The sequence below is a fragment of the Schistocerca serialis genome, chromosome 7 (assembly GCF_023864345.2).
Source record: "Schistocerca serialis cubense isolate TAMUIC-IGC-003099 chromosome 7, iqSchSeri2.2, whole genome shotgun sequence".
NCBI lineage: Eukaryota > Metazoa > Arthropoda > Insecta > Orthoptera > Acrididae > Schistocerca > Schistocerca serialis.
Window position 1 is genome coordinate 422,263,696 of NC_064644.1, and position 25,990 is coordinate 422,289,685.

A 25,990-nucleotide genomic window follows, 5' to 3' on the forward strand; every position below is an offset into this window, starting at 1 on the left:
TTTTGACAGCTGTTATTTCTTTCCCACCAAAAAATCCCTCCTATATAGCCTGACTACCTGGGGACGGTGAATTTGCAGTATGCTGATGGTCTCACCAAGGCATGCACAGACAGGCACTATTCCCCAGGCCTAGTCCACAAATAGATCCCCTGTTCCATTTCCCTCACAATCCCAATCCTCCCACCACCCCCAAAAACCAGCCACAAAGGAGTTTTCCCCTTTGCCACCCAGACTGGAACAACTGAACCACATCCTTTGCCAGGGCTTTGATTACCTTTCATTCATTGCACCCTGAAATGAGGGACATCCTATCTGAGATACTTCCCATCTCTCCTACAGTGGGATTCTGTCACCCACGCAACCTCCACATCATCCTAGTGCATCCCCATGCTACTCCCAATCCCAACCTCTTGCCCCAAGGATCATATCCCTGTGGAAGACCCAGGTGCAAATCCTGCCCAATCCACCCAGCACTTCCTATTCCAGCCCTGCCATATGTTCATCCTACCACGTCGGGGGCTGGGCGACCTGTGAAAGCAGCCATGTCATTTACCAGCTCTGTTGCAGTCATTGCACAGTTTTTATATTATATGACTACCAACCAGCTATCCACCGGGATGAACGGCCACAGCCATACTGTGGGCAAGGGTAAAGTAGACCACGCTGTGGTACAACATGCAGCTGAACACAACACACTTGTTTTCAATGTTTGCTTCACTACCCGAGCCATCTGGATCCTTCCCTCCACTACCAGCTTTTCTGAACTGTCCAGATGGGAGTTATTCTTACAACACATTCTCCGCTCCCGTAATTATCCTGGCTTCAACCTGCTGTGAGATACTGTCCTCACATCCTCCACCCAACAGTTTCCACCCTGTATGTCCTATCATCTCCTCCCCATTCTTGTCTCCCACCCTGTTTATTTGTAGCCCTCTGCCACTGCATCCAACTGTCTTTACCTGTTTCTCTCATGTTTTGTTCCCTTTTCCCTCACCTCCCTACCCCACAACCTCCTGCCACGGCAGCTGTTGGACTTTGGTCCCTGCACACTCCACCAGACAGCATTCGTCTCTCCCTACACACGTATACTACTATCCCTTCCCCAACCTCTTCAGATTGCTGCTTGCATCCAATGTGATGTTGCATTCCAGCCCGAGACGCTGGACTTAGTGGTGTGTGTGTGTGTGTGTGTGTGTGTGTGTGTGTGTGTGTGTGTGTGTGTGTGTGTTTACAGGCAAAAAAACTGTGGTCGAAAGCTACGTTTTAGTGTCTTGTAAATGTGCCGGCCTGCAACTTTGACGTGTCTTCTTTATGGTAAGTAGCAATCTATCTTTTCCTACAGTCCATTGCGTGAGCTCACATTCTCTGATTTTTATCATTATGGTTATTTCACGAAGGTGCATTTGGAAGGAAACGGTATGATACACGATTCTTCTCGAGTCATACTCATTCAGAATTTTTTAACAGCAAGTATAATGGAAAACACCTGTCTTGAGCTGTCTACCACCGGAGTTTGTTGATGATCTCTTGCGATTATGACAAAATGTGGTGTTCTTCTTTGGATCGTCTCTATCAATCCTAATTGATAAGGGTCCCAGTTTTGTGAACAGTGTTCAAGAATCAGCCAAACAAAGGTTTTGTGAGCTACCTTTAATGTGATTGAATTAAATTTTATTAAATTCTTTCATCTGCCTTCCCTACAACTGGTTTTATGTGGTGCCACTTAAGACTCTGCAGATGTGTACTCAGAGATATTTTACAGTTGTTACAATTTCTAATGATGTTACATTAGCATTAATTTACTTATCCTGTGCACTAATTCATTTCAAAGTACTTTGCCAAATCCTTACTCTATGGATGCATTTGTCTTGGTAGGTGTTCTGAGTATTATTATACTATGTAGGTAGGGGTAATGAATCCATTATTATTATACTGATTTCATGTTCAGTACATTGATGTTTATGATGAGCCAAATTTTTATCTAAGAAGCAAAAGACAGTTCCAGTTGCAACTATGTATCATTCAGCACAGAAGGTTTCAACATTATGCCCTTATAAAGTGCTACATTTGACCTCCTGAACATAACCAGTAGCAAACAGTCTTACTGGACTGCATTTAATAAGTGTTGCAGCTGGTCTGTATGACATTCAGCTGGTGAGGCTGATTGCTCAGTTATGTTCTGGCAATGAGGCCTAGCACTTGATATTGGCATATTGCGAAGACTGGCTTCGCTACATCATAAAGCCTTGAGACCAGAGCTGTCTTACTTTTCTTATATTGATACAGTTGGTGTTTATGCTTGTGCTGTTCTCAGTGGACAGATTTATAAAAAGCAATCGTGTGTTCCAATATACGAACTAGTTTCCTGATTTTTCTTTATGATCACCGAAAGAATGTTTTGGTGGGGTATGTATGTTCTTTAGTGACACACTTCCAGAACCACAGAGACATACTTTTATGTGATAAAAATAATGTATTTGATATTAGTTTTTACAGTATGTGAACATCCTTACAGTCCTACAAACTAACAAATGTTAAAAATTTTATCAGATCTGTTCCTTTAATAAATTTGTTGTTTCACCTGAGGTTGAGTGGAGGAAAGAAGTTAGATGGTTTCATGCCATTGTATTTCTGTTTGCTACAAAAACAGGCATAACTCCAGTTAAAGAACTGGACTGCTGAGTTTGCAGAGTCTGTGTGATAATAACTTCAGTGCTATGTGATTGAGAAATTAAAAATGAGAATGTATCGGACCATAATTTGTCTAGAATGAGAAATTCTTGCTTCTGCTAGTGAATTTTGAATTTATGAATTTGCCTTTTTTTTTTTTTTTTTTTTTTTTTTTTTTATAGGAAACAGAAAAACCGTGCATTTTGCTACTTCTGTCAAAGTATCCAGAGACTACCCCAGTGTGCCCAATGTGGAAAAGTAAAATGCATGCTCAAGACTGGAGATTGTGTTGTACGTCACGCAGGAGTTTTCACAACTGGCCTTGGCATGGTGGTAAGTTTTTCTGTTTCTCCAAATAACACAATGTCCTATGGAACATTTCATATGTTGCTTAATTCTCAGAGATTCCTAAAACTGTTTTTTACTGGTCAGTCCTTATATTCTTTGGTTAAGTTATATACAATGTTAAAATTCAAGAATGAGGTCAGGCATATAATTTACAAGCAACAGCAAGATTAAAAGTGCAGTGAAGGATGTCACAGTGTGTGCTTCTTGAGTGTATCTGCAGCTTATAGGATTAGTTTCTTGTGCTCGAATTAATGGTCATAGACATCAATTAGTTCACATAAATTGAGGCATATCTTTACCTATTCTGCAGCCTGTCGGACAAATACTGTTACTTCTAATTGAAACATCCTAGTGACAAGTGCTTTCCTTGTTACCATTTTCAAAGTGATTGCTTTGTTAGGAAGAAATATCATTGTAGTGTGTTCAGGTGATATTGGACCTCCAGAGAGGAAATTTCAGCAAGGAGAACTTTGCGTGTATCTTTCAGGCAGAACAAAAATGATAATCTTAGGAAGTTGTTAAAAGACAAACAGATGAAATATCTTTGTAGAAAAGTTTAGTAGAATGTAAATACTGTGGTGTAAAGGGACCACTCACCGAAAACCAGAATCATTGACAGGCACACACAAAAAGGAAAGAAAACTTGCTAACTTTTGGATTAATCCTTTTTCGAGATAGAGATTGGGGGGGGGGGGGGGGGGTGACGAGAGGCCAGAGAAAAGGAAAGGGAAACTGTTGTGTAGATGGTGTGACAACAGTGAGTTACCAGCGATTGAGGCCAGGAAGATTAAAGGAGCATGGATATGTTGCAGGGATAACCCCCATCTGCATAATTCAGAGAAGCTGGTGTTGGAGGGGAGGATCCAGATGATCTGGGCTATGAGGGAACAATAGAAATTGAGCATGTTATCTTCGACTGCATGTTGTGCCACCAGATGATCAACAAAGCTTCTCTGAAATACACAGATGGAAATTATCCTTGCAACTCACCTGTTCCTCCTGTAATCATCCTGCTCTGTCTTCAGTAACCAAGTAACACCACCCGCTTCACCCAACAATTTCCCCTTCCTCTGTCCTGCCAACCCCCCTCCCCCTTTTCCAGTTCATTTCCTCAACTCATCTTCAGTGTGCACTGCTCCCCACCGGCTCTAACAAATGTGCATCACATGCCTAGCCCATGCACTTTTCATCTCTCTTGCACATTCCTAGCTGGAAAACCAACCACCTCCCTCGAAGCCATTAGCCTCCCACCGTCAACCCCTTTCCCTGCCTCCCAGCTCTCTCTTCCTTTATCCACACCACATGATGCAACTGCCACTCTGGCAGCAGTACTATTTTTTTCAAACTAGTGTCATGGAGGAACATAATTTGTGTGTGTGTGTGTGTGTGTGTGTGTGTGTGTGTGAGCGTTAATATTTTAGCAGTCTTTTTCATTATACCTGTGTATGATGCCTCCTCAGTGTGGTAATTTGTAATGTATCCTTTCCATATTGCTTTTATTTAATTGCAGTTACATTTTGTTGATCATTTTCATTATTATTTTTTCATCTGTAAAAAAATTTGTCTTCACTCATATTTGTTTTTAGGGAGCCATTTGTGACTTTTGCGAGGCATGGGTATGCCATGGGCGGCGTTGCCTCACAACACATGCATGCACATGTCCACTACAGGATGCCGTTTGCATTGAGTGTGAACGAAGTGTTTGGGATCATGGTGGGCGGATCTTTTGTTGTTCATTCTGTGGCAGCTTCTTATGTGAAGATGATCAGTTTGAGCACCAAGCATCATGCCAGGTTCTTGAATCGGAGAACTTTAAATGTAAGTATATGATTTCATATTTCTTCTGTCAAATTATCGTACACTATGTGACCAAAAGTATCAAGACATCTGGCTAAAAATGACGTAAAAGTTCGTGGCACCCTCCATCAGTAATGCTGGTTCAATACTGTGTTGGCCCACCCTTAGCCTTGATGACAGCTTACACTCTCGCAAGCATACATTCAATCAGGCACTGGAAGGTCTCTTAGGGAATGGCAGCCCATTCTTCACGGAGTGGTGCACTGAGGAGTGGTATCCATGTCGCTTGGTGAGACCTTGCATGAAGTCTGTATTCCAAAACATCCAAAGGTGTTCTATAGGATTCAGGTCAGGACTCTGTGCAGGCCAATCCATTACAGGGATGTTATAGTCGTGTAACCACTCCACCACAGGCTGTGTATTATGAACAGTGCTCGATTGTGTTGAAAGACGCAATAGCTATCCCTGAATTGCTCTTAAATAGTGGGAAGCAAGAAGGTGCTTAAAACATCAATGTAGCCCTGTGCTGTGATAGTGCCATGCAAAAAAACAAGGGGTGCAAGCCCCCTCCATGAAAAACCCGACCACACAATAACACCACTGCCTCCGAATTTTACTGTTGGCACTACACACACTGGCAGATGACATTCACCGGGCATTTGCTATACCCACACCCTGCCATCGAATCATCACATTGTGCACTGTGATTTGTTGCTCCACACAACGTTTTTCCACTCTTCAGTCATCCAATGTTTACCCTTCTTACACCAAGCGAGGCATCGTTTGGCGTTTACTGGCAAGATGTGTGGCTTCTGAGTAGCCACTCAACCATTAAATCCAAGTTTTCTCACCTCCCACATAACTGCCATAGTACTTGCTGTGGAATCTGTTGCAGTTTGGATTCCTGTGTGATGGTCTGGATATATGTCTGCCTATTGCACATTATGACCCTCATCAACTGTCGGCAGTCTGTCAGTCAACAGACGAGGTCAGAGTGTACGCTTTTGTGCTGTGCATGTCCCTTCACATTTCAACTTCACTATCACATTGAAAACAGTGGATCTAGGGGTGTTTAGGAGTATGGAAATCTCGCGTAGAGATGTATGACACAAGTGACACCCAATCACCTGACCACGTTCGAAGTCCATGAGTTCTGCTGAGCGACCCATTCTGCTCTCTCACGATGTCTAATGACTACTGAGGTCACAGATATGGAGTACCTGGCAGTAGGTGGCAGCACAATGCACCTAATATGAAAAATGAATGTTTTGGGGGGTGTCCAGATACTTTTGATCACATAGTGAAGTTTGAGATTTTCTAGTTTTTATTTCAGGTTCAATTACATTACCAGTTGGAACTGTGTTAGAAGATGGAATGAAAGTATAGTCTTTGACATGAAACCTGGCTGGCTGTTGCAATGACTATGTATATGCTGTTCATTTCAGATGTTATTAAACTTTGTCATCTCTCAGAATCGTAAGTCTGGCTTTCTGTGTGATCTGCAACAATATGGGACACAGGAGTTTCTGTGTGGTTTCATGTTAAAGCTGCTCTAGTGCTGTATCTGCTTATGGTTTAATGGTAGACTTAGCACAGTGTGAATGCAAATTCATTTATTCTAACCTACTCCTTCCTAGGTTTATTAAACTTTATTTTGTCTGTATGCTGGAAATCAGTCTGATCAAAGCAGAGAGAACTTTTCACTTTTTTACCAACCAATAATAGAAAACACACATAAGACATTTGTGCAAAACAGTTTGTGGCTGTTTATCCAGCTCAGAACACTTTTTCCTTAAGTTTGCCCACAGTGCAGTATGTTTTTCCAGCCCGGAACACTTTTTGCTTGAGTTCTGAGTCCCCCCCCCCTCTCCCCCCTCGCCCCAGTGCAGTAGCTGCTGACCACCACCCACCTTCTGACACTGACTGGCATGTGCCCATCCCTTGCACTTATGATCTACTATTGCATGTTTCTGCACCCACTTTGGCAACAATAAAAAGATTTATTATTGTAGCTTGGGTTTCCATCTGATCAAGATTGTGGATGATTTCAGAAGTAAGGAGGGTATAGACGGCAGACTGGCAAAAGCAAGAAAAGCTTCCCGCAAAAGAGAATTTTTCAGAAAATGTATATAGATTTCATTGCATGAAGTCTCTTTTAAAAAGTTTTATGTTGACTGCAGCATTGTACTGAAGTGAAATGTAGGCAATAAACAGTACAGACAAGAATAAGGTTTTGAGATTTGCGCTACATGAGAATGTTGAAGATTATTTGCATAGATCATGTAACAATACTTAGATTGTAGCAACTTGACGATTGATGTTTTAGCAAGTTGGGCCAGCCACGAACCAATCATAGTTCTTTCTTGAGTGCCAAATGCTTGCTGTGTTGCCTGTTTTGTAGGTACCTACAAGGCCTTACCAAATGTGGCAGCTTTCTGCATGATGACACCACCACCACCACCAACACCCGACCTCTGCAATCCATCAGTCACAGAGTAACTATATTCAAGCTGTAATGAAGAGGTATCTACATAGATGCATACATACATACTCCGCAAGCCATTGTGCTATCAATGTTGTAGGGATAGTTCATACTGTTGCTAGTAATACCATTCCCTCACAAATGGAGGAAAGGATGATAGCCCCCTACATCCCAGTGCTAATTCTAATTTCCTTTATTTTGTACTTACTTTCCTTATGTGAGATGAATGTTAGATGCAGTAGAATTGTTCATAAGTCTATCACAAAAGCTGATTCTTTAAACTTTGTGACTGCATTTCCTGAAAACATCATCTTCTTCCCTCCACATATTTCCATCAAAGCTCATAGATCCTGTTTGGCTGTGGCTTAACACTTTGCCGTCCGCATATCTTGTACAAATGTATTTGCTTGGCGCCGGCAGCGCTAATTCGGATTACTTGGCTTGGTGCCAGCCATTCTTGACATTGTCGGGAGATTATAAATTGTTAAGTTTTTGTAATCTTATCGTTAGTTCTCATAAGTTCTCGACCCTCTTCCCCTACTTTCATTAAAATGTCGAAGGTATACATACGTAAATAAATACAAAATTTGTTTGTTTCATATATTTGTTTATTTGCATTGTCTTTGGTACTTAGTATTTCTCTTTCATATGATATGCAGCAAAACAGTCTCAAAGATGTAACGCAACTCCACAAGACTTGCACATTAAGTTTGTTGTTCTTCTTTTTTATATTTGGAACATACATGGCAGTTTCTCCATTTTCGTTTATTCGTTTTGGAAATAAGTATTAGCTGGTGTTGGTTTGTGTGACTGTAAAGTCTGTCAATCAGAACATGATGAGACGTACACAATGTAGTGGCAACCTCCAAGTTTTGCTCAGAAGCAGGTACATGGTCTTTTTATCCACGAATTGGACACTTCCAATAAAAAATCATAAAATCGGAGACTCTTGTGTTCTGTATTGAAATGTTGACATGTACGGAATGCATTAAATAATGTGCAGTGATAGAAGTACATACAAATCTTTTTTGACCATTTTATCATTTTTCTTTAAATAGGGTAATAACTCAAATATTGGTCTGCCCGATCCTATCCGTTCATATATTTGTTGTAGTCTAATACACTATCAGGTTTTTTTATTGTGTAACTGGTTTTTCTAAATTTTCTGTGAGTACTAGTCAAAGCGGCATTATGTATTGTAGAGATCATTCGTATAGTTTTAGCTTTCGAAGCTCTCCATACTTCACCTTTCCATTGATGACAAGCTTCAAACACATTGACTCTTGCACACTTTAATTTTTCTGGAAATCCCCTTTTTTGCCCTATCATTCCACAAACTCGAATTTTATTTTCAAGTAACTTTTTGCAAATTCTGCACTGTTATAATAATTATCCATGTAGAGGTGATGACACTTTCCATAAGAAGGTGTCAATAGTTCCATCACTGTTTTTGCTGATGGTGGTCCAGCGCCGGAATATATCTTTAATGAGGAAATGTATCCCGTACTCGAATTGCACAGCATCCAAAAAAGTATGCCATATTTTGTAATTTTTGACGGATTGTAAACTTTAAAATTTAACTGTCCACGCCACGCTATCATTCCTTCATTAGTTGAGATGTTTTGACTTAGATTAAAAGTTTCTTTAAACATTTTGGGAAAATAATCAATTACAAATTGCACTTTGTAAAGCCAGTCAGCATTATCTGGTTTTTTATTGTTGTCGGTAAATGCAAAAATGATAATATTTGTCTGAATCGGTTGCAGGACATCGTTTTGCAAAATATCGGTGTGTCTATCAACGGATTCATTCATCAGTAATCATCGATCCTTGCTCTTTTTTTTTTACTGTTTCCATAAGGATAGAAAGCTGAAACCATTTTCTAAGTTCGGGTTCTGTAACATCAACAAATTTGGCACTTTTTTATCCGGTTTCCTTCTATTGCAGTTTTGACTGTAGTACTTGTTTGTTTTGTTGCTAACATATTCAAATAGATTGTTCCCATTATATAATTCTACGATATCCTCGATGCTCTGTGTATCTTCGGGAAATATGTTTGGACCCGGAGTTCCTTCAAATTTATTATTGGTTCTCGGTAAATCAGTCTGACCACTGTGCACTGTCTTTTTCATCTGATTCATACGAGTGAGTCGGCTACTGTAGCGTTCACTGAATTCTTCTTGAACATATTTCACTATCTTCAGACGATTCTGCTTCACTTTCAATTTTTTTGATATGCAATGTCTTCTTGACAAACAGCCAAATCATCCAGAATGTCAGACAAGACGTGCGCATATTCATCGTAAATAATCGTATCATCTCTTTCGTCTGCTGCGATGAAAGGGCACGTGTACTTATAAAAACAAAAAGCATGTTGACATGTGTAACTTATTGTTACCTAAACAAAACACCAACAGAATGCAAAAGATACTAACGTGCTGTCGCCGGCCACTGAGTGACACCATGCACATGACACCACTGCGGTGTCGCCAGCCATTGACTGCTATTTCGCGCACAACACCTTTGTGATGTCACCAGACGGCATAGTGTTAAGAAAAACTAGAAAGACATCAAACTTTCTGGCAGATTAAAACTGTGTGGCAGATCGAGACTCGAACTCAGGACCTTTACCTTTTGCGGGCTAGTGCTCTACCAACTGAGCTAGCCAAGCACGACTCATGCCCCATCCTCACAGCTTCCCTTCTGCCAGTACCTCATCTGCTACTTTCCAAACTTTACGGAAGCTCTCCCGCAAACCTTGCAGAACTAGCACTCCTGAAAGAAAGGATATTGCGGAGACATGGCTTAGTCACAGCCTGGGGGATGTTTCCAGAATGAGATTTTCACTCTGCAGTGGAGTGTGTGCTGATATGAAACTTCCTGGTAGATTAAAACTGTATGCCAGACCAAGACTCGAACTCGGGACCTTTGCCTGCAAAAGGCAAAGGTCCCGAGTTTGAGTCTCGGTCCGGCAGACAGTTTTAATCTGCCAGGAAGTTTCATATCAGTGCATACTCTGCTGCAGAGTGAAAATCTCATTCTATAAAGACATCATGGTGTAACTCTCTTATACAGCTAAAACCATTCAGTAACAAGTCTATCAGCATACTTCATACTTTTTGACTTCTTCCTTTAATTTGGACTAGTGGAATCCCAAACACTTGAGTAATAATGTGAATGCTTTACTCAAGTGTCCTTATGTGGTCTTTTTTACAGGTGCCATTCAGTTTCTCAGACCTCTCCCAATAAATCATAGTCATTTTTAATAATATAATGTAACTGGATGGATAAAAATTCTACTTGCCAAGTGGGGACAGGAGAACACGCATAAAACAAAAGTCACCTTGTCACCACATGGTAGATAGATTTTTATCTATCCAACTACGTAGTCGGGTCATTTGCTTTCCTTACAGCTGATAACTGCCCATTCCAATTTGTATTTGGTAAAGTTTCACCAAAATGTCAAATCAATCTGACAGTCAAGCAGCATACCACTAATTATGTATTTGAATATTCTACAAATGTTTCTTTTACCCATCTGCATTAACTAGCTTCATCACTGTTGCATCAGACTTGAATTCTGTCAAAGTTATCATGACGTCATGAATCCCTAAGTCAGTCACATTGACAGCATGTTTCAGTATGCCAACAGTGCCATCGACAAACAGCCTGCCAGCTGTTCACTCTTCTTGACAGCATTTACGCACATGGAGAACAGGATTAGTTGTATTACACATCTCTGGAACATTCTGTATGTTATTTTTATCCCTGGTAAACTAGCCATCCAGGACAATTACAGGGTTCCACTTACAAAGAAAAACTCGTAAAGCCATTCATGTATTTGAAGTTGTTTTGTGTGTGCTGATGCCTTTCTTTAAAACATTATACTTTATGGTTCAGTTTCAAATGATTTCACTCAAATTTAGGAGTTGAGTGTCTGCAATATAGTCTTGCTCTGATAGTTCACAGCATATCGTATGAATGAAAAGGGCGCTGTGTTTCACAAGATGCACACCATTCAAGCACACAAGCAGGCACACCTATCGCACACATGATGACCAACTTCAGCAGCTTGGACCAGAATCAGACATTCTGGCCTGAGCTGCTGATGTTGGTGGTCATGTGTGTGTGAGGTGTGCGTGATTGTGTGAATGAATGGTGTGTGTTACTCTTCTTCCAACGAAGGCTATGGCTGAGAGCTTTGGTGTAAGTGTCCTTTAATTGTGCCTGTCCACAATTTAACATGCCATCTTTATGGTAAGTAACAATCTATCTTTTCCTACCTTGATGAATAGCATTCCATATACCCATATGTGTTGATGTATGATACACCATTAGAAGTAAGAGGTAAATGTCTTCTACCATTTACCTTTGTCTGTATCTGTATCATCACAGTAACAGTTTATCTTTACACAGAATTGAGAGAACGAATGTTATGTTTGTAATCACCGAGTAATAGAAAACAAATATTTTATTATAAATTTCAGCACAAATGTTAATAAGTTCGTAGTGTTTGTTTCATTTATTCAAATTACTGAATGCTTCATGAAAAGCCACAGTAACAGTGTTCAAATAAAGACCAATCTACAAGAAGGTGTGGTGTCAATCCTCAAATATGTTACACAAAATTAATACATTACATTGCAACTGATTATCATGTGCAATCTATTGCTTTTAACAATGTTGAGGAAAGTGATTTGAGTGTTAGAGGAGAAAATATTAAGAGTGATAAATATGCGTGTTTTAATTGCTTCTTAGGTCAGTCGTGCAATAAACTGGGACAGTATTCATGTCTTCGCTGTAAAACCTGCTATTGTGAGGATCATGTTAGGAGGAAAGGCTTCAAGTATGAGAAGAACAAGCCAATCCCATGCCCAAAGTGTGGATATGAAACATCTCAGACCAAGGATCTCAGCATGTCCAGTGAGTATGATGTATACGCTGTCTGTAATGTCTCTTAACTTTAAGGATAGCTGTGACAGACCTGGTTAATGTGTGGTCTGACCTGTAATATTTTTGTCATAACTTCGTATATATATGAACTTGATTGATTTTCAACATGTGGTATATCTATTTAGGTATTAGATTGTTACTGTAGTCTTCTCCCTTGTGTAGTAATTGCTTTAAAGCTGTTACATTGTATGTAATTCTACTTGGCAAATTAAATTATTATTGCAATTATGCCATAACAGAAATCAGTGTGTCTAATTGTGTCACAGGCAAGAATTACTGCTTTTGTTTGTGGCCTACATAAATGAGCTTCCATTGACTTTAAAGGACAGTTCAAAAACTGTAATGTTTGGTGATGACACAAGTGTGCTAATCAAGGTTAAGATTCAACCTTAGCAGGCACAGTTCACATGATAGCTGAACATGCCTACAAGTAGTTCACAAGTAACAGTTTAAATCTTAAGCTCACAAGGCTCATACTGAGTGTTTCCAAACAAGCATTAATGAGAGACAGTAATGATCAGACACTAAATGAAACACCCTGTGTAAAGTTTCTTGGGTCAAAAATCAAACACTGGGAAGTCCAGGATGGAATAACAATAATATGGAAAGGATAAATTGCTACTCACTACATGGAGGAGCTGTTAAGCCGCAGATGAGCACAGTGAAAAAGACTGCTAAAATAATTATGCTTTTGGACAAAGTCCTTCATATTCAGGGCAGCCACAGCATGAATATATCATTTTGAAGGTAAAACTATTTCAGCTGTATGCATTTTATCTATAAACCTGGCTGGTTTCACAACATTATAGCTACATCATTGGGTGCAATATGTACAAAGTAATAGACAAGAACTAATGTAAGGCAAGAAAAAAAATGAAAAGATTTATGGGATGAATGTACTCAGAAAATCAAATCATGTTCTACTACAAAAGAGAATGGGATGACCCAGCATTCAAAATCAGCAATTTTTTTGCTGTGTAGTGGACATCAGTTATAAAATAGCATACAAAGACACAGAACATTCCTGTGATATGGTCCTATGATATCTACGAAGAACAGAAGCTAAAGTGAGAACTTCATACTAACAAACTAGTGGGCAGATAAAATAGTACAAAATTCTTCTCACCACTCTAGGTGAGCTAACTGGTCACCATATACCGAAAAAGTGGTCAGAAACGGTTCGTATATGATCATCTATGGGATTATTTAAAAGTAATCAGCACCAGTTCTTCATGTACCTGAAAAAGTTTGAAAAAGATACTGGTAATCCAATCGAAAACCATTTTAAGGCTTAGCATGAAACTATGAGCACTGGGTCATCTCAGTCTCTTTTTTGATCAGAACTTGATTTGATTTTGCAATTATGTTCATCCTGTAAATCTCTTCACTTTTTATGTTTTCTTGCTTTACATGAATTCTTGTGTGTCACTTTGTACAAATTGCACCTCATGATGCAGCTTTAACGCTGCAAAACTGGTAAAGCTTATAAATTAAGTACATACAGCTGAAGTGGTTTCATCTTCAAAAAGTTCTTGACAGAGACTGTGTGTGTGTGTGTGTGTGTGTGTGTGTGTGTGTGTGTGTTTTTGAAGTAGTACTTTGCCTGAAAGCTCAATTATTGTGGCAGTCTTTTTAATTGTGCATGTCTGCAGCTCATTGTCTCCTGTATTTGGTGAGTGATAATGTATCCTTTCCATATTGATGTTCCTTGGGTTCAGTTGGATAAAAAGTTAAAATAGTCAACACACCGACAAACTAACCAAGGAGCTCAGGTCAGTTTGTAGAAGCATCTCTCAGTGATTTGACCTAAAAGATGATTTTGCAGATTTTCGTTTCCCATTCTCTTATGGACTTGACCTCTAGGCAGTGCATCTAAACTAAATACAGTATTTATTTGTCAGAAGTAAGCTGTAAGAATATTGTTTAAAGTAGGTAACTGGTCATCTTGCAGTAGACTTTCAAATGATCTTGGAATTCTCACTCTCTTTCCAGTACATTAACTTCTCAATGTAGTTTGTTGCTAACAGTAGGAATCAGTTTCAGCTTAACTGTGACTTACACAATCACTGGAGGTTGATGCTTGCCATGGCTGTGTCACTCAACAAGCCACATGTGCCAGCCGGGCCATGCTACATGGTGGACACCTCAGGGTGCACATAGTCATTGGCTGGGTACGAGTTTAACAGTCCTGGTTTTCCTTAGCTGGGTATTGGCGAGTGCTGCTAGTCCTCTATAACAGTAATTACAGGCAAGCTTCAGCGACCGCCATGTGGTGTGGTGGTGGAACATTGTGTGTCACAGGCTTACCTGCCTGGATCATGAGGATGATAAAAACCTTTACGAAAAAACTCTGTCTCAAAGTGTGCAGCTTGCTGGTGAGATGAATGGCCATTGAGGTAGAATGGTCATTAGAAAGCGATCCCTAGGGATATTGCTGCACCTTAGTTGGATGAGGCCTGCTAAGGCAAGTGGGGCTCTGCCTGGGTGGACTTTTGTATCTCTAGCTGTTCGTGCAGACGCTGTGGTGAATCCACAACATAATAGAACACAGTGGGTGTACACACTCAACCAAAAGACCGAGAGAGGCTAGTACTCCTGATAATCATGTCATCTTTAGTGACGGGGCTCAAGAAGTCATAAGCCAAAATGTGTTAATGTGTCCAAGTGATCAAGAGGAAGGAGACTTTAGAAAAAGTATCCACTTTCTATATTCATAAAGGTTTAGAACCGCTTGCTAGCACCTTAAAGTATACTGAAAGATTGCAAAATGTTTCCTTGCTGGTTGAAACTAACTGGTCAAAGCAGGTGGAACTTCTAAGGAAGTAAAATAATAGCTGGGTTTGAGATGCACAGCTCCCTCAACTCAAGCAAGGATGTGGTCAAATGTTGTGATATTATGGACACGGATATATCTTGAAATTGAATAAAGGAAGGACATCACAGGGGATAATCGTCGTCGTACAAAGGACACCAAGAAATACTGGAGAGAGAGTGATGCAGCTGTCATTGTGACATTCAGTTCTCTATTCTGTGTGAACGCACCATGGCAGGGTTCCTCCAACTTAGATTTAAGACCGTACATACCTAAACTTATTATGTCAAAAATACTATAAAAAGGGTAGATTACTACTAACTGTAAAGGTGAACACGTTGAGTTGCAGAAAAGTATAGATTTTTATGTTGGTATGATGACCATCCATCTGTCCATCAGAATGAATGGTCACCACCAAACTGTGCCTCCCAGTGGCACAACAGCTGTCTGCACGCAACATGTCACCTGTACAGTGAGTAGCAGTCTATCCTTTTCATAATATTGGGGGGGGGGGGGGGGGGCAGGGCAATGGCTTTGACAGCATTGCTTCCCTGGTTTATATCTTTTATTTATACTTAAATGATATTGATTAGTCACTTCTGTGACTTCTTTTTTGTTTTCTGAATATGAGAAAATAATTTGATGGAATGTAAAGTTAAATCCTTATACAGTGTATAGGGACCGCTGAGCACTAAACTGGGATGTAAACATTATTCTGTAGCCAGGATACCTCTTTTGTTCTACATTGTAGTTGTGTTTAGCATTCTTTGAGCTTTATATGTAGTGACTTGTCCCATTACTTTGTCTCAGAGGGTCCCACAGGACCTGAACACAAAATTTAAAATATCTTTATCAATGTGTGTGTGTGGGGGGGGGGGGGGGGGGGGGGGGGGGGCTAAATGAGATTTTTCCTGTTTAACATATCTTTCCCCATCTGATTCTCTTAGTGGGAACTGTTTTCTGCTTCTTTCATTGTTTTTAATGCAACTTGAAAATTGGTGTATTTTCAGCGAGAAGCCACAAATTTGGTCGGCAGAGTCAAGCCGTTGACGAAGATGATGATGGAGACTATACTCAAGGAGGAAATGGTTATTACGGTGGATATACTGAAGGTAAAATATTCTTTTATTTGTGATGTAGGTGTTTCTTACGTGTAAAAATTAGTGCAAAACTCAGTTTTATTTGCAATTTCAGATGAATACAATTTTTGAATTTTTTTACTGTTAACACATCATTATAGATAGTGAGTTTTTGTGAAAAGTAATACTGGCATTTTTTTTTTAATTTTTTTTTTTTTAAGAATAAGTAAGGACCTGAATGTGAGAAAGTACCCCCCACCTTATTTCATGCTGTGTAGAACTGTGTATAATTGTCTATTTTGGCCCTTGCTAACCACGTTCTAGTTAACAATGATACAGTTATTGTCCTCTTCTGTTTCTAAAAAAAAAAAAAAAAAAAAAAAAAAAGAAGGGCAGCTGCATTGAGTCAAAAGCAGCTACGGAATTTATGGACATGACAAAAGAGCAAAAGTTTGTGGGTCAGATTCAATGGGAATACTATTGTAGAATGTTACAAACTTGGGCGTATCCATTCCAGAATGTAGTAGTTCTGTACATTGATAAAGTTTTGTAAAATGCACATGGCACGTAGACCATCAAATGCACATCAGGTTTTTAAAAACAGACAGTCATCAAACTAAATTTTAGTTTCATCTCCACTTTTCTTTACTAGTCAATGCCTTTATTGTAAATTGTGTGCCAGAAACATTGTGCAGATTGACATCTTTGACATGTGCAAAGCATTGCCAGAGATTAAAAGTTTATTAAGGGCAGTAAGAATAGAGGATGAACCCTTGGATTCTGACACCTACCCATGAAGACATAATTTATCTCAGTTATTGGTTGTCTGTTGATGTCAAGGGAAAGTGGGTCTGTGTCCACCATCTCTCACTGTTCTGCTTCCAGAAATGTCACACATTATGTTGCCATAAAATTTAACAGTCCACAATGTAAGTGGTTTTCATTTTCAACTGGAGTGACAAGCAGCTGCCACATTACAATTCATTGCAGACATTAAATTACATCCAGTATGATTTCCATAAACTATTTCAACATTTAATTTGTGGTAAAACCCACAAACACTCTAGATCTGTTTCATATAGAACTGGTTTTCAAGTAAATTGTAGGAGAAATTTTTCAAAGTGTGAAGAGGTCTCAATGTGAGCTTACCCCAAATGTCTAGTACTGAATCTCTGTACACAAGTGACATACACCTGTTTGGTATGCCCTTCTGGAATACAATACTTTCATTTTGATGATGGTATGTTTAGTTTTAAATAAACCAATCTACCCTGAGATGTATTTTCCGATACACATGAACTCACATTTAGTTTTAATGTACATTAACTGTTTACAGGTGTCTGTATCAGAATACATATTCTGTTGAACAAAAAAATTCCAGACTTTCTCCACAAATTTTTTTTAAACTTGTCTTTTACATATTTTGCATAGTCTCCTAAATACTCTCCTCCCAACATTATTTCTACTTCCGGAAGCAGTCTTGGTATGCCTGTCTCTTTCTGAATTGCATGAATTGCTGTCTGCGAATTTTCTATTTCTATCTTGTCTGTCATTGCATCCTTTCAATGGTATTTTCAACTTCGGAAATACAAGAGTGTCCACTGGGACCAGGTCTAGAGAGTAGAAGTTTGAGGCAGCCCAGTAATTCCATTTTTTGTGTAATACTTGCATGTCAACAGGGATGAATTTGTAGGAGCATTATCATGATGCAAGAGCCATGCATTGTACCATATTTCAGTCTGTTTTCATCTCGCGTTTCCTTGCAGACATCGCTACATGTCCCGCTAGTACCATCAGTTAACAGTTTATTCCTGTGGTGTAATTCATAATTGACTAATTCTTCAAAGTCAAACAAAACTACCGACATGACTTTGACATTGCACCTGAGCTGATGAGCTTTTTTTGGTCTCTGAAAACCTCTCCTGAACCATTGTTAAGATTGAACCTTAGTCTCAACATCATAACTGTAACCCATGTCTCATGATTCTCTTAAGGAGCATCTCATTCTCATTTGTGTGATCCAAAAGCTCTTCCTAAATTGTAAGGTAAAGGCAAAATGTCTTGACTAAAGAGCCATTGGGTGAACCTGGTGGCAACACGACGCATTCTATGATGCTTTCCAGTATTTCACAACATCATCCAACTGAAATATTACATTCTTTTGCAATCTCTGACAGTCACTCTTTGATTGGCATGTACAATTTCGTTGACATTCCTGACATGAGCATCATTAGTAGATGTTGAAGGGTGTCCGGAATGAGGGTCATCTTTAACTTGTGTTTGGCGATTTTCAAAGCGTGTGAACCATAAGTAACACAGAGTATGGCTTAAGCTCTCATCACTGTATGCTTCATGGCTCATTTGATGTGTCTCTGTAAAGATTTTCTTGAGTTTCACGCAAAATTTAATGCAGACATGTAGCTCCTCTAACTCCATCGTGAAATTCACAAACTGTGTGACACAACATTCTACTTATTACAGCACTGAACAATAACTAACGGACATACAACAGTGAAATTTTGGGCAGGTGCACGTTAAATATAGGCATGTGCAGGGATGCCAACCACATTTCACTCCAGCACACAGTTGGCACTAAATTACAAATGTTGCAAAATTTTTTGAACAGGCCTTGTATAAGTGTGTGTGGGTACTTTCAGAATAAAGATATTGACTGAGCGAGGTGGTGCAGTGGTTAGCACACTGGACTCGCATTCGGGAGGACAACGGTTCAAGCTTGTGTCTGGCCACCCTGATTTAAGTTTTCTATGATTGCTGTAAACTGCTTCAGGCAAATGCCAGGATGGTTCCTTTGAAAGAGCACAGCTGACTTCCTCTCCCATCCTTTCCTAATCCGGTGGGGTCAATGACCTCGCTGTTTCATTCCCTCCTCCAAAGCAAGCAAGCAAGCAACCAACCAACCAACCAACCAACCAACCAATAAATATGTTCTTGTGTATTCTGGGGTTGTAATGTGGATGGGAGTGAGTTAGACTGGAGACAGGTGAAGATCAACAGTAAGAAAAGACTTATGGGATTCAGAGAAAAATTGTGCAAAATTTACTGCCAAGTAGAAGTCAGACTATTTAAGAAAACTACAAAGTTAAAGATTTGTCAAGAAAAGTCTAACAACATTGCTGTCATTTTGATGCATATGAACAAAGCTACCAGTTCAAAAGAGGTGAATGAGAAAATTAAAGCAAAAAGCTACAGTGATGTAGGGAAATCAGGATGTGCAAAATGAAAGATTCAGATGTTATGGTGGATTGTAACAGTTAAAATTCTCATTTAAAGTAACAGAATAAGCTATTGCCAGTCATTAGAACATAGAAGAGAATTAAAACTTGAAAGCAATTACAAGATATTAATTGAAAGATGCAAAATGTTAAGCAATGTGTTTGAGGAAAACACTAGAACAGTATGTGGTTTCTATTCTCATTTCATAGTTATTTGTACTTACAGTGCAACTTCAAAAAAAAGGCCGTAGTCTGCTCTATAAGGGTGGTACTGGAGGAATGGATATGACACATTCATTTATTTGTTGCAAGGAAGTCTAGTTAACATAGGCTTTAAAATGCGTAACCTAAGAGCTTTGTTTTTCAGTATTAGTACAAATCTCTTGCACTGAAAGCTCTTTCTGTTCCAAATTTTTCGAGGTGGTAGTATGGACCAAAACCAAAAAGAATGTGTCCAGTAAATCTGGGCTCTAAAGTGCATACCTTAGAGCTATGAGCACTTTTTCATCTTCATTACTGTGAGAAACATCACATCTACTGAACAGTTGCTCATAGTTCTAAAGGTATGCATTTTAGAGCCCATATTTACTTGACAGTGTTTTGTTATTTTAGTCCATACTAGCTCTTCCCAAAATATGGAACGCAAAGGAGCTTGCAATAGAAGAGATTTTTTTTATTTGTGTGTGTGTGTGTGTGGGGGGGGGGGGGGGGGGGGGGGTGCAGTATCGAAGATGAAGTAGTGCTCATAGTTATTAAAGTTTTTTGGAGCCCATGTTCACCAGACTTTTCCCCTTCAAATGATCATTCCTGCCCTATCCTACAATATTGACCATTCCTCCTAGGGCACCCTGTGTTTCATAAAGTACCAATGGTTTGACAATGCAGTCATACTGTATAAGAATCAGGAAACTAATAGAAGTTATCACATCTATGGTCATGGTTGTGGTAATAATAATAATAATAATAATAATAATAATAATAATAATAATAATAATGCCATAGCTGTGGGCCCTCCCTTCTTCACTGCGAGTATTTCTCAGATACTCAGAAGCTAGACGTGTGTGGGGTGGCAGGAGGTAGTGTTCTGTTCTTCTAGAGAGAAAAATAAATTTTTAGGAAGTTGATTTCAAGAATCCAATTTGGTGAAAGTGAAGTGTGTGCCATGATCTTTTGCAATACCCCTTCCTTTGAAGAAAAAAAAGAGCTCCTATACAAATGCATCTGGCTATCTTCTCAGAAGACTGACTTTAAAATGTCTAACAGCATCTTGGGATGTGGTTATAAACTTTGCACAGTAAAAGTCAAATTTGTGACAAGCCTTTACTTGCAAGCTTTAAAGTAACTGTTGGAATACATGAAAAATATGCTGAAAAGGGGTGCTTTGTTATGAGCCAATCAGTACCAGAACGTTCACTAACCTTAGCTACACTTAAATCATCATCAGTACTTCCTGTTCTGGATATAGATCTCACTGCTCCAAGTAAAGCTGTGAAGTTTATAAAGTTGCACCTGCTTGTTCTCTGCCATCTGCAATTGCAGCATTCATTGACCCAAAAAAAATTTATCACCAAATTATCATCGCAAAAATAAATTATTTTTCTAATGATGAAAAATGGAGGTTGGGGTATCAACAGTTTACTCACTGTAAAGTTGACAATTTGAGTTGCAGAGAGACAAATAACAAGACTGTTACACATGCTGCTCAGGCTGGAGCAGCCATAGCATTTTTATTTTGTGTGTGTGTGTGTGTGTGTGTGTGTGTGTGTGTGTGTGTGTGTGTGTGTGTGTGTGTGTGTAAGTTTTTTTATTGTGCCCTCTGCAACTCAATGCCTCATGTTCACTGTGAGTAGAAATCTATTCTTTTCATAATTGCTGAATTCTTTTCTGATACACACCCATGGCCTCAGCTGCTTTGCACACTTTGTTCAATGACCAGAGAGACTTGTTTTGTGGACTTCATCAATGATTTCTTCAGAAACTGCGTGTATCAGGCATGTGGGGTATTCCATATGAAAATGTTTCTCCAAATTTAAAATTGTTGATTCAACATGTAATGATTGTCATTGGCTGTTGGTCACCATATATAGCATCCAGTCTCACTTTTATCTCGTCAAGTTTTTGCATTGAAGAACAAAAAGTGAATCAATGACAGATTCTGCACTTATTCGTAATGAAAAGCGACTGACAAATCCAAATTATTGGGACAATAAGTGTCATTTTTGGTCCAGTATTGTTGGCACACCAGCTGCCGTGTTTTCTTCCAGAAGGAAAAATTGCTCCGTTATCACCTTCTAGTGAGATTTTCGTTCATTTATCAGTTTTCGTAAATTGTGTAGGCATTCCACCTCGTCATCGTGTGCATCTCGTTACACAGATCTTAATGATTTATGTGTAACATTGCATATTTAGTTTTAAAACAAATCTTGCTATTCCAAGTCATTCAGTTTTGTTCAGAGGGCCCATATTTGTGTTAATTGAGACAATATTTGTGTAGCAAGGTATTAGAATAGACTTGTTGATCTGGTTCTGTGACATACAGATATTTCCTGTTTTATCTCAGCCAGCTATTTCCAATATTATTTCACCCATGCCACAATAGTCAGCCCAGGATACTGTAAGTTGTCTCATACAACATTACCAGTAGAACACTGCCCTGTCAGGGTCCAAAGAGTTTGGTGAAACATATGAACTGTGCTTAGCCTTTGCAGAGCTATGGTCTCACCATAAATCTATGTGTGATTCTAGATTTCAGAAACAGGAATCAACACAATCAGATCACATATCAGCAATAATTACATTGTCTTGCTTGAGGGTTTCCTGGTGGGCTAATTATATAAATGGTTCCTGGGGGAGAAGTCAGATCTCATTGCGAAATATCTACTATGATATCTGGCATCTCACCTGAAGCCAATTTCTACCATAATTACAATGATTATATTCCTATTTAAGGACATGAACTTCACGTAATCAAGTTCATGTCTTGGGGTGTAGTTGCTCTTAAATTTTTGATGATTACCACCTAGCAATCAACAACATACTTGAAAAGTTGTATCTACTTTATTATGAATTGTAATAATACTGTGGTGAAAAATTACTTTAAAAATTGCATCCATCTTCAAGATGTGGTTTCCACTATGTGGTCACCCTCATTTCCTTCTTAGAGATGCAGCATACAATGAAATACTTAATCCCCAAGAATTAAATAAGTCTCTGATTGCTATATGCTCTATCTCACTAGTATTAAACAGTAATACACTACTACTGCCTTTCTTCCAGCATATTATATTCAGTGGTGGTATTCTGTAGGATGATGTGACATTATTTCATTAAAGTGGCAACTCATGTGTGACACTATCCAAAGCTGCGTGTGGATACCCACAAGGGTAACTGGACACCGTATAATCATTTATGCATTTTCCAAAATTAAGACCAAAAATGAATATGTAGTGAACAACTTCATCGGTGATAGTTAAGTGGCTTTGTGCATGTGCGTGCCTGTGTGTGTGTTTGCATGCATGTTGTGTAAGCTCACATTTTGAAAATCAAACTTTTTCTGTTGGTAAAGTTTTCATTTGAAACATACATGCAGATATCAATAAAATATCTCGTACCTTTTTCCTTTTATGACACACGATTTTGGCACAGGAAAAAGCCTCCCAGTTTTTAATTACAGAAATGATCATCTCAAATTGTTATCAAAGAAACTTCATGAAGTGTTGTAGGATAGTAAGCAAATTGAAGCAGCGCAAATATCCAGATGTTGTGTTCTGTCAATTTTGTTTATAAAACCACATTTAAGACTGCTCTCATTTCATTAAATTTATTTCCTTGACGAGTAACTTTAATCATCACAACTTGATTCGTCTTAATCAACACTTTTTAATTTTGCCGAATATGCTTTCAGATAAAAGAAATATCGAATGACACCTTCACTGCACTTTCTTTATTGATATCTTACTGGAAAGACTTCCATATACAGCCTCCTGTCTTCAAAATCAAATACAGGGTGATTCAAAAAGAATACCACAACTTTAAAAATGTGTATTTAATGAAAGAAACATAATATAACCTTCTGTTATACATCATTACAAAGAGTATTTAAAAAGGTTTTTTTTTTTTCACTCAAAAACAAGTTCAGAGATGTTCAATATGGCCCCCTCCAGACACTCGAGCCATATCAACCCGATACTCCAACTCGTTCCACACTCTCTGTAGCATATCAGGCATAACAGTTTGGATAGCTGCTGTTATTTCTCATTTCAAATCATCAATGGTGGCTGGGAGAGGTGGCTGAAACACCATATCCTTAACATACCCCCATAAGAAAAAATTGCAGGGGGGTAAGATCAGGGCTTCTTGGAGGCCAGTGATGAAGTGCTCTGTCACGGGCTGCCTGGCGGCCGATCCATCGCCTCGAGTAGTTGACGTTCAGGTGGTTACGGACAGATAAGTGCCAGTGTGGTGGCGCTCCATCCTGCTGAAATATGAATTGTTGTGCTTCTTGTTCGAGCTGAGGCAACAGCCAATTCTCTAACATCTCCAGATACTGTAGTCCAGTTACAGTAGCACCTTCGAAGAAAAAGGGACCAAAAACTTTATTGGCTGAAATGGCACAGAAAACGTTCACCTTAGGCGAGTCACGTTCATACTGAGTTGTTTCCCGCGGATTCTCAGTGCCCCATATACAGACATTGTGACAGTTGACTTTCTCGTTAGTGTGGAAAGTTGCTTCATCACTAAACACAATCTTTGAAATGAAAGATTCATATGTTTCCATTTGAGCAAGGATAAAATCACAGAAATCGATTCTTTTAATCTTATCAGCTGCAGACAGTGCTTGAACCAATTTCAGACGATAAGGTTTCATAACTAACCTTTTTCGTAGGACTGTCCATACAGTTGATTGTGGAATTTGCAACTCTCTGCTAGCTCTGCGAGTCGATTTTCCTGGGCTGCGAACAATTGCTTGCTGGATGCGTGCTACATTTTCATCACTCGTTCTCGGCCGTCCAGAACTTTTCCCTTTGCACAAACACCCATTCTCTGTAAACTGTTTATACCAACGTTTAATACACCACCTATCAGGAGGTTTAACACCATACTTCGTTCGAAATGCACGCTGAACAACTGTCGTCGATTCACTTCTGCCGTACTCAATAACACAAAAAGCTTTCTGTTGAGTGGCCGCCATCTTAGCATCAACTGACGCTGACGGCTAGTCAACAGCGCCTCAAGCGAACAAATGTACAACTAAATGAAACTTTATAGCTCCCTTAATTCGCCGACAGATAGTGCTTAGCTCTGCCTTTTGTCGTTGCAGAGTTTTAAATTCCTAAAGTTGTGGTATTCTTTTTGAATCACCCTGTATATTAACAAGTTTTCTGCCAGTAAACAAAAAACAGTGCTGTCAAAAAATTAGTAGATACATTTGCACATATTTGAAATGAATGCTTCTTTCTTAATTCAAAACAAAGTAAAAGGCAAACTATTAAGAACAAGATTTATTGGAGAGAAGGAAAAAGTCTGTCTCTCGCGCGCGCGCGCGCGCGCGCGCGCTCTCTCTCTCTCTCTCTCACACACACACACACACACAAAATTTGTGTGTGCCTTTTGATACATCTTGACATAGCCTTATGAGTGATTTTTCCCTCCATCCGTTATCTGTATTGTTTTGCAATATCGTTTCCTACATCTGTAATTTTTTCCCAATGAAACACTTCTAGTTGCAAAAGTTACATGTATGTTGTCTTTCCATATGCACATATGCAAGAAGCACTTGTTTAGTTTTGTGATCTAATGAAGGTAAAGTAACATTCCTGTCCTGTCCTACACATAGTTACTTAAAAAGTTGAACAAAAATTAGCTCAATATCTAAGATGAACAATATTACTCAACATCTCAACAAATAGATTGCTAGAATTTTATGGTTGTTGAATTTGTGTGGAGACTAAGTGCAGTTGGAAAATTGAGAAGTAACATTAAAATATGATCATTCATGCCCACAATACATTTTCTTTCAGATGCAGCTGATGATGATGATGATGATGAAGATGACGATGATGACGACGATGATGATGATGATTATGAGGGATCAGATGATGATACAGAAAGTGAAGAAGAAACAAAAGATGAGGAACAAGATACCAAATCAAAATGAGTTTTTTTTGCAAATTCAGTTATAAAGAAATGTACAAGTTATCCAGCAAATATATATTTGTTATAAATTTTGTATAAAATTATTGTTTTCTCTTGAGGTCAAAGAATATGCTTCCTTTGTTTGCTTTATACAGGGTGTTACAAAAAGGTACGGCCAAACTTTCAGGAAACATTCCTCACACACCAATAAAGAAAAGATGTTATGCGGACATGTGTCCGGAAACGCTTAATTTCCATGTTAGAGCTCATTTTAGTTTCGTCAGTATGTACTGTACTTCCTCGATTCACTGCCAGTTGGCCCAATTGAAGGAAGGTAATGTTGACTTCGGTGCTTGTGTTGACATACGACTCATTGCTCTACAGTACTAGCATCAAGCACATCAGTACGTAACATCAACAGGTTAGTGTTCATCACGAACATAGTTTAGCAGTCAGTGCAATGTATACAAATGCGGAGTTG

General features: G+C 39.0%; 1 protein-coding gene across 1 annotated transcript in view; it reads left to right on the top strand.

Moving 5' to 3' along the window:
* LOC126412847 (zinc finger protein 330 homolog) overlaps nt 1–25,610 on the top strand; it is a 67,899-nt gene extending 42,289 nt beyond the window's left edge. Inside the window, exons 3-7 of the mRNA XM_050082698.1 lie at nt 2,853–3,003; nt 4,605–4,836; nt 12,056–12,220; nt 16,073–16,174; nt 25,395–25,610. Coding sequence (XP_049938655.1) covers nt 2,853–3,003; nt 4,605–4,836; nt 12,056–12,220; nt 16,073–16,174; nt 25,395–25,531 — 787 coding nt within the window. The 3' untranslated portion in view covers nt 25,532–25,610. The remainder of the gene's footprint in view (nt 1–2,852; nt 3,004–4,604; nt 4,837–12,055; nt 12,221–16,072; nt 16,175–25,394) is intronic.
* Nucleotides 25,611–25,990: the final 380 nt, after the last annotated feature.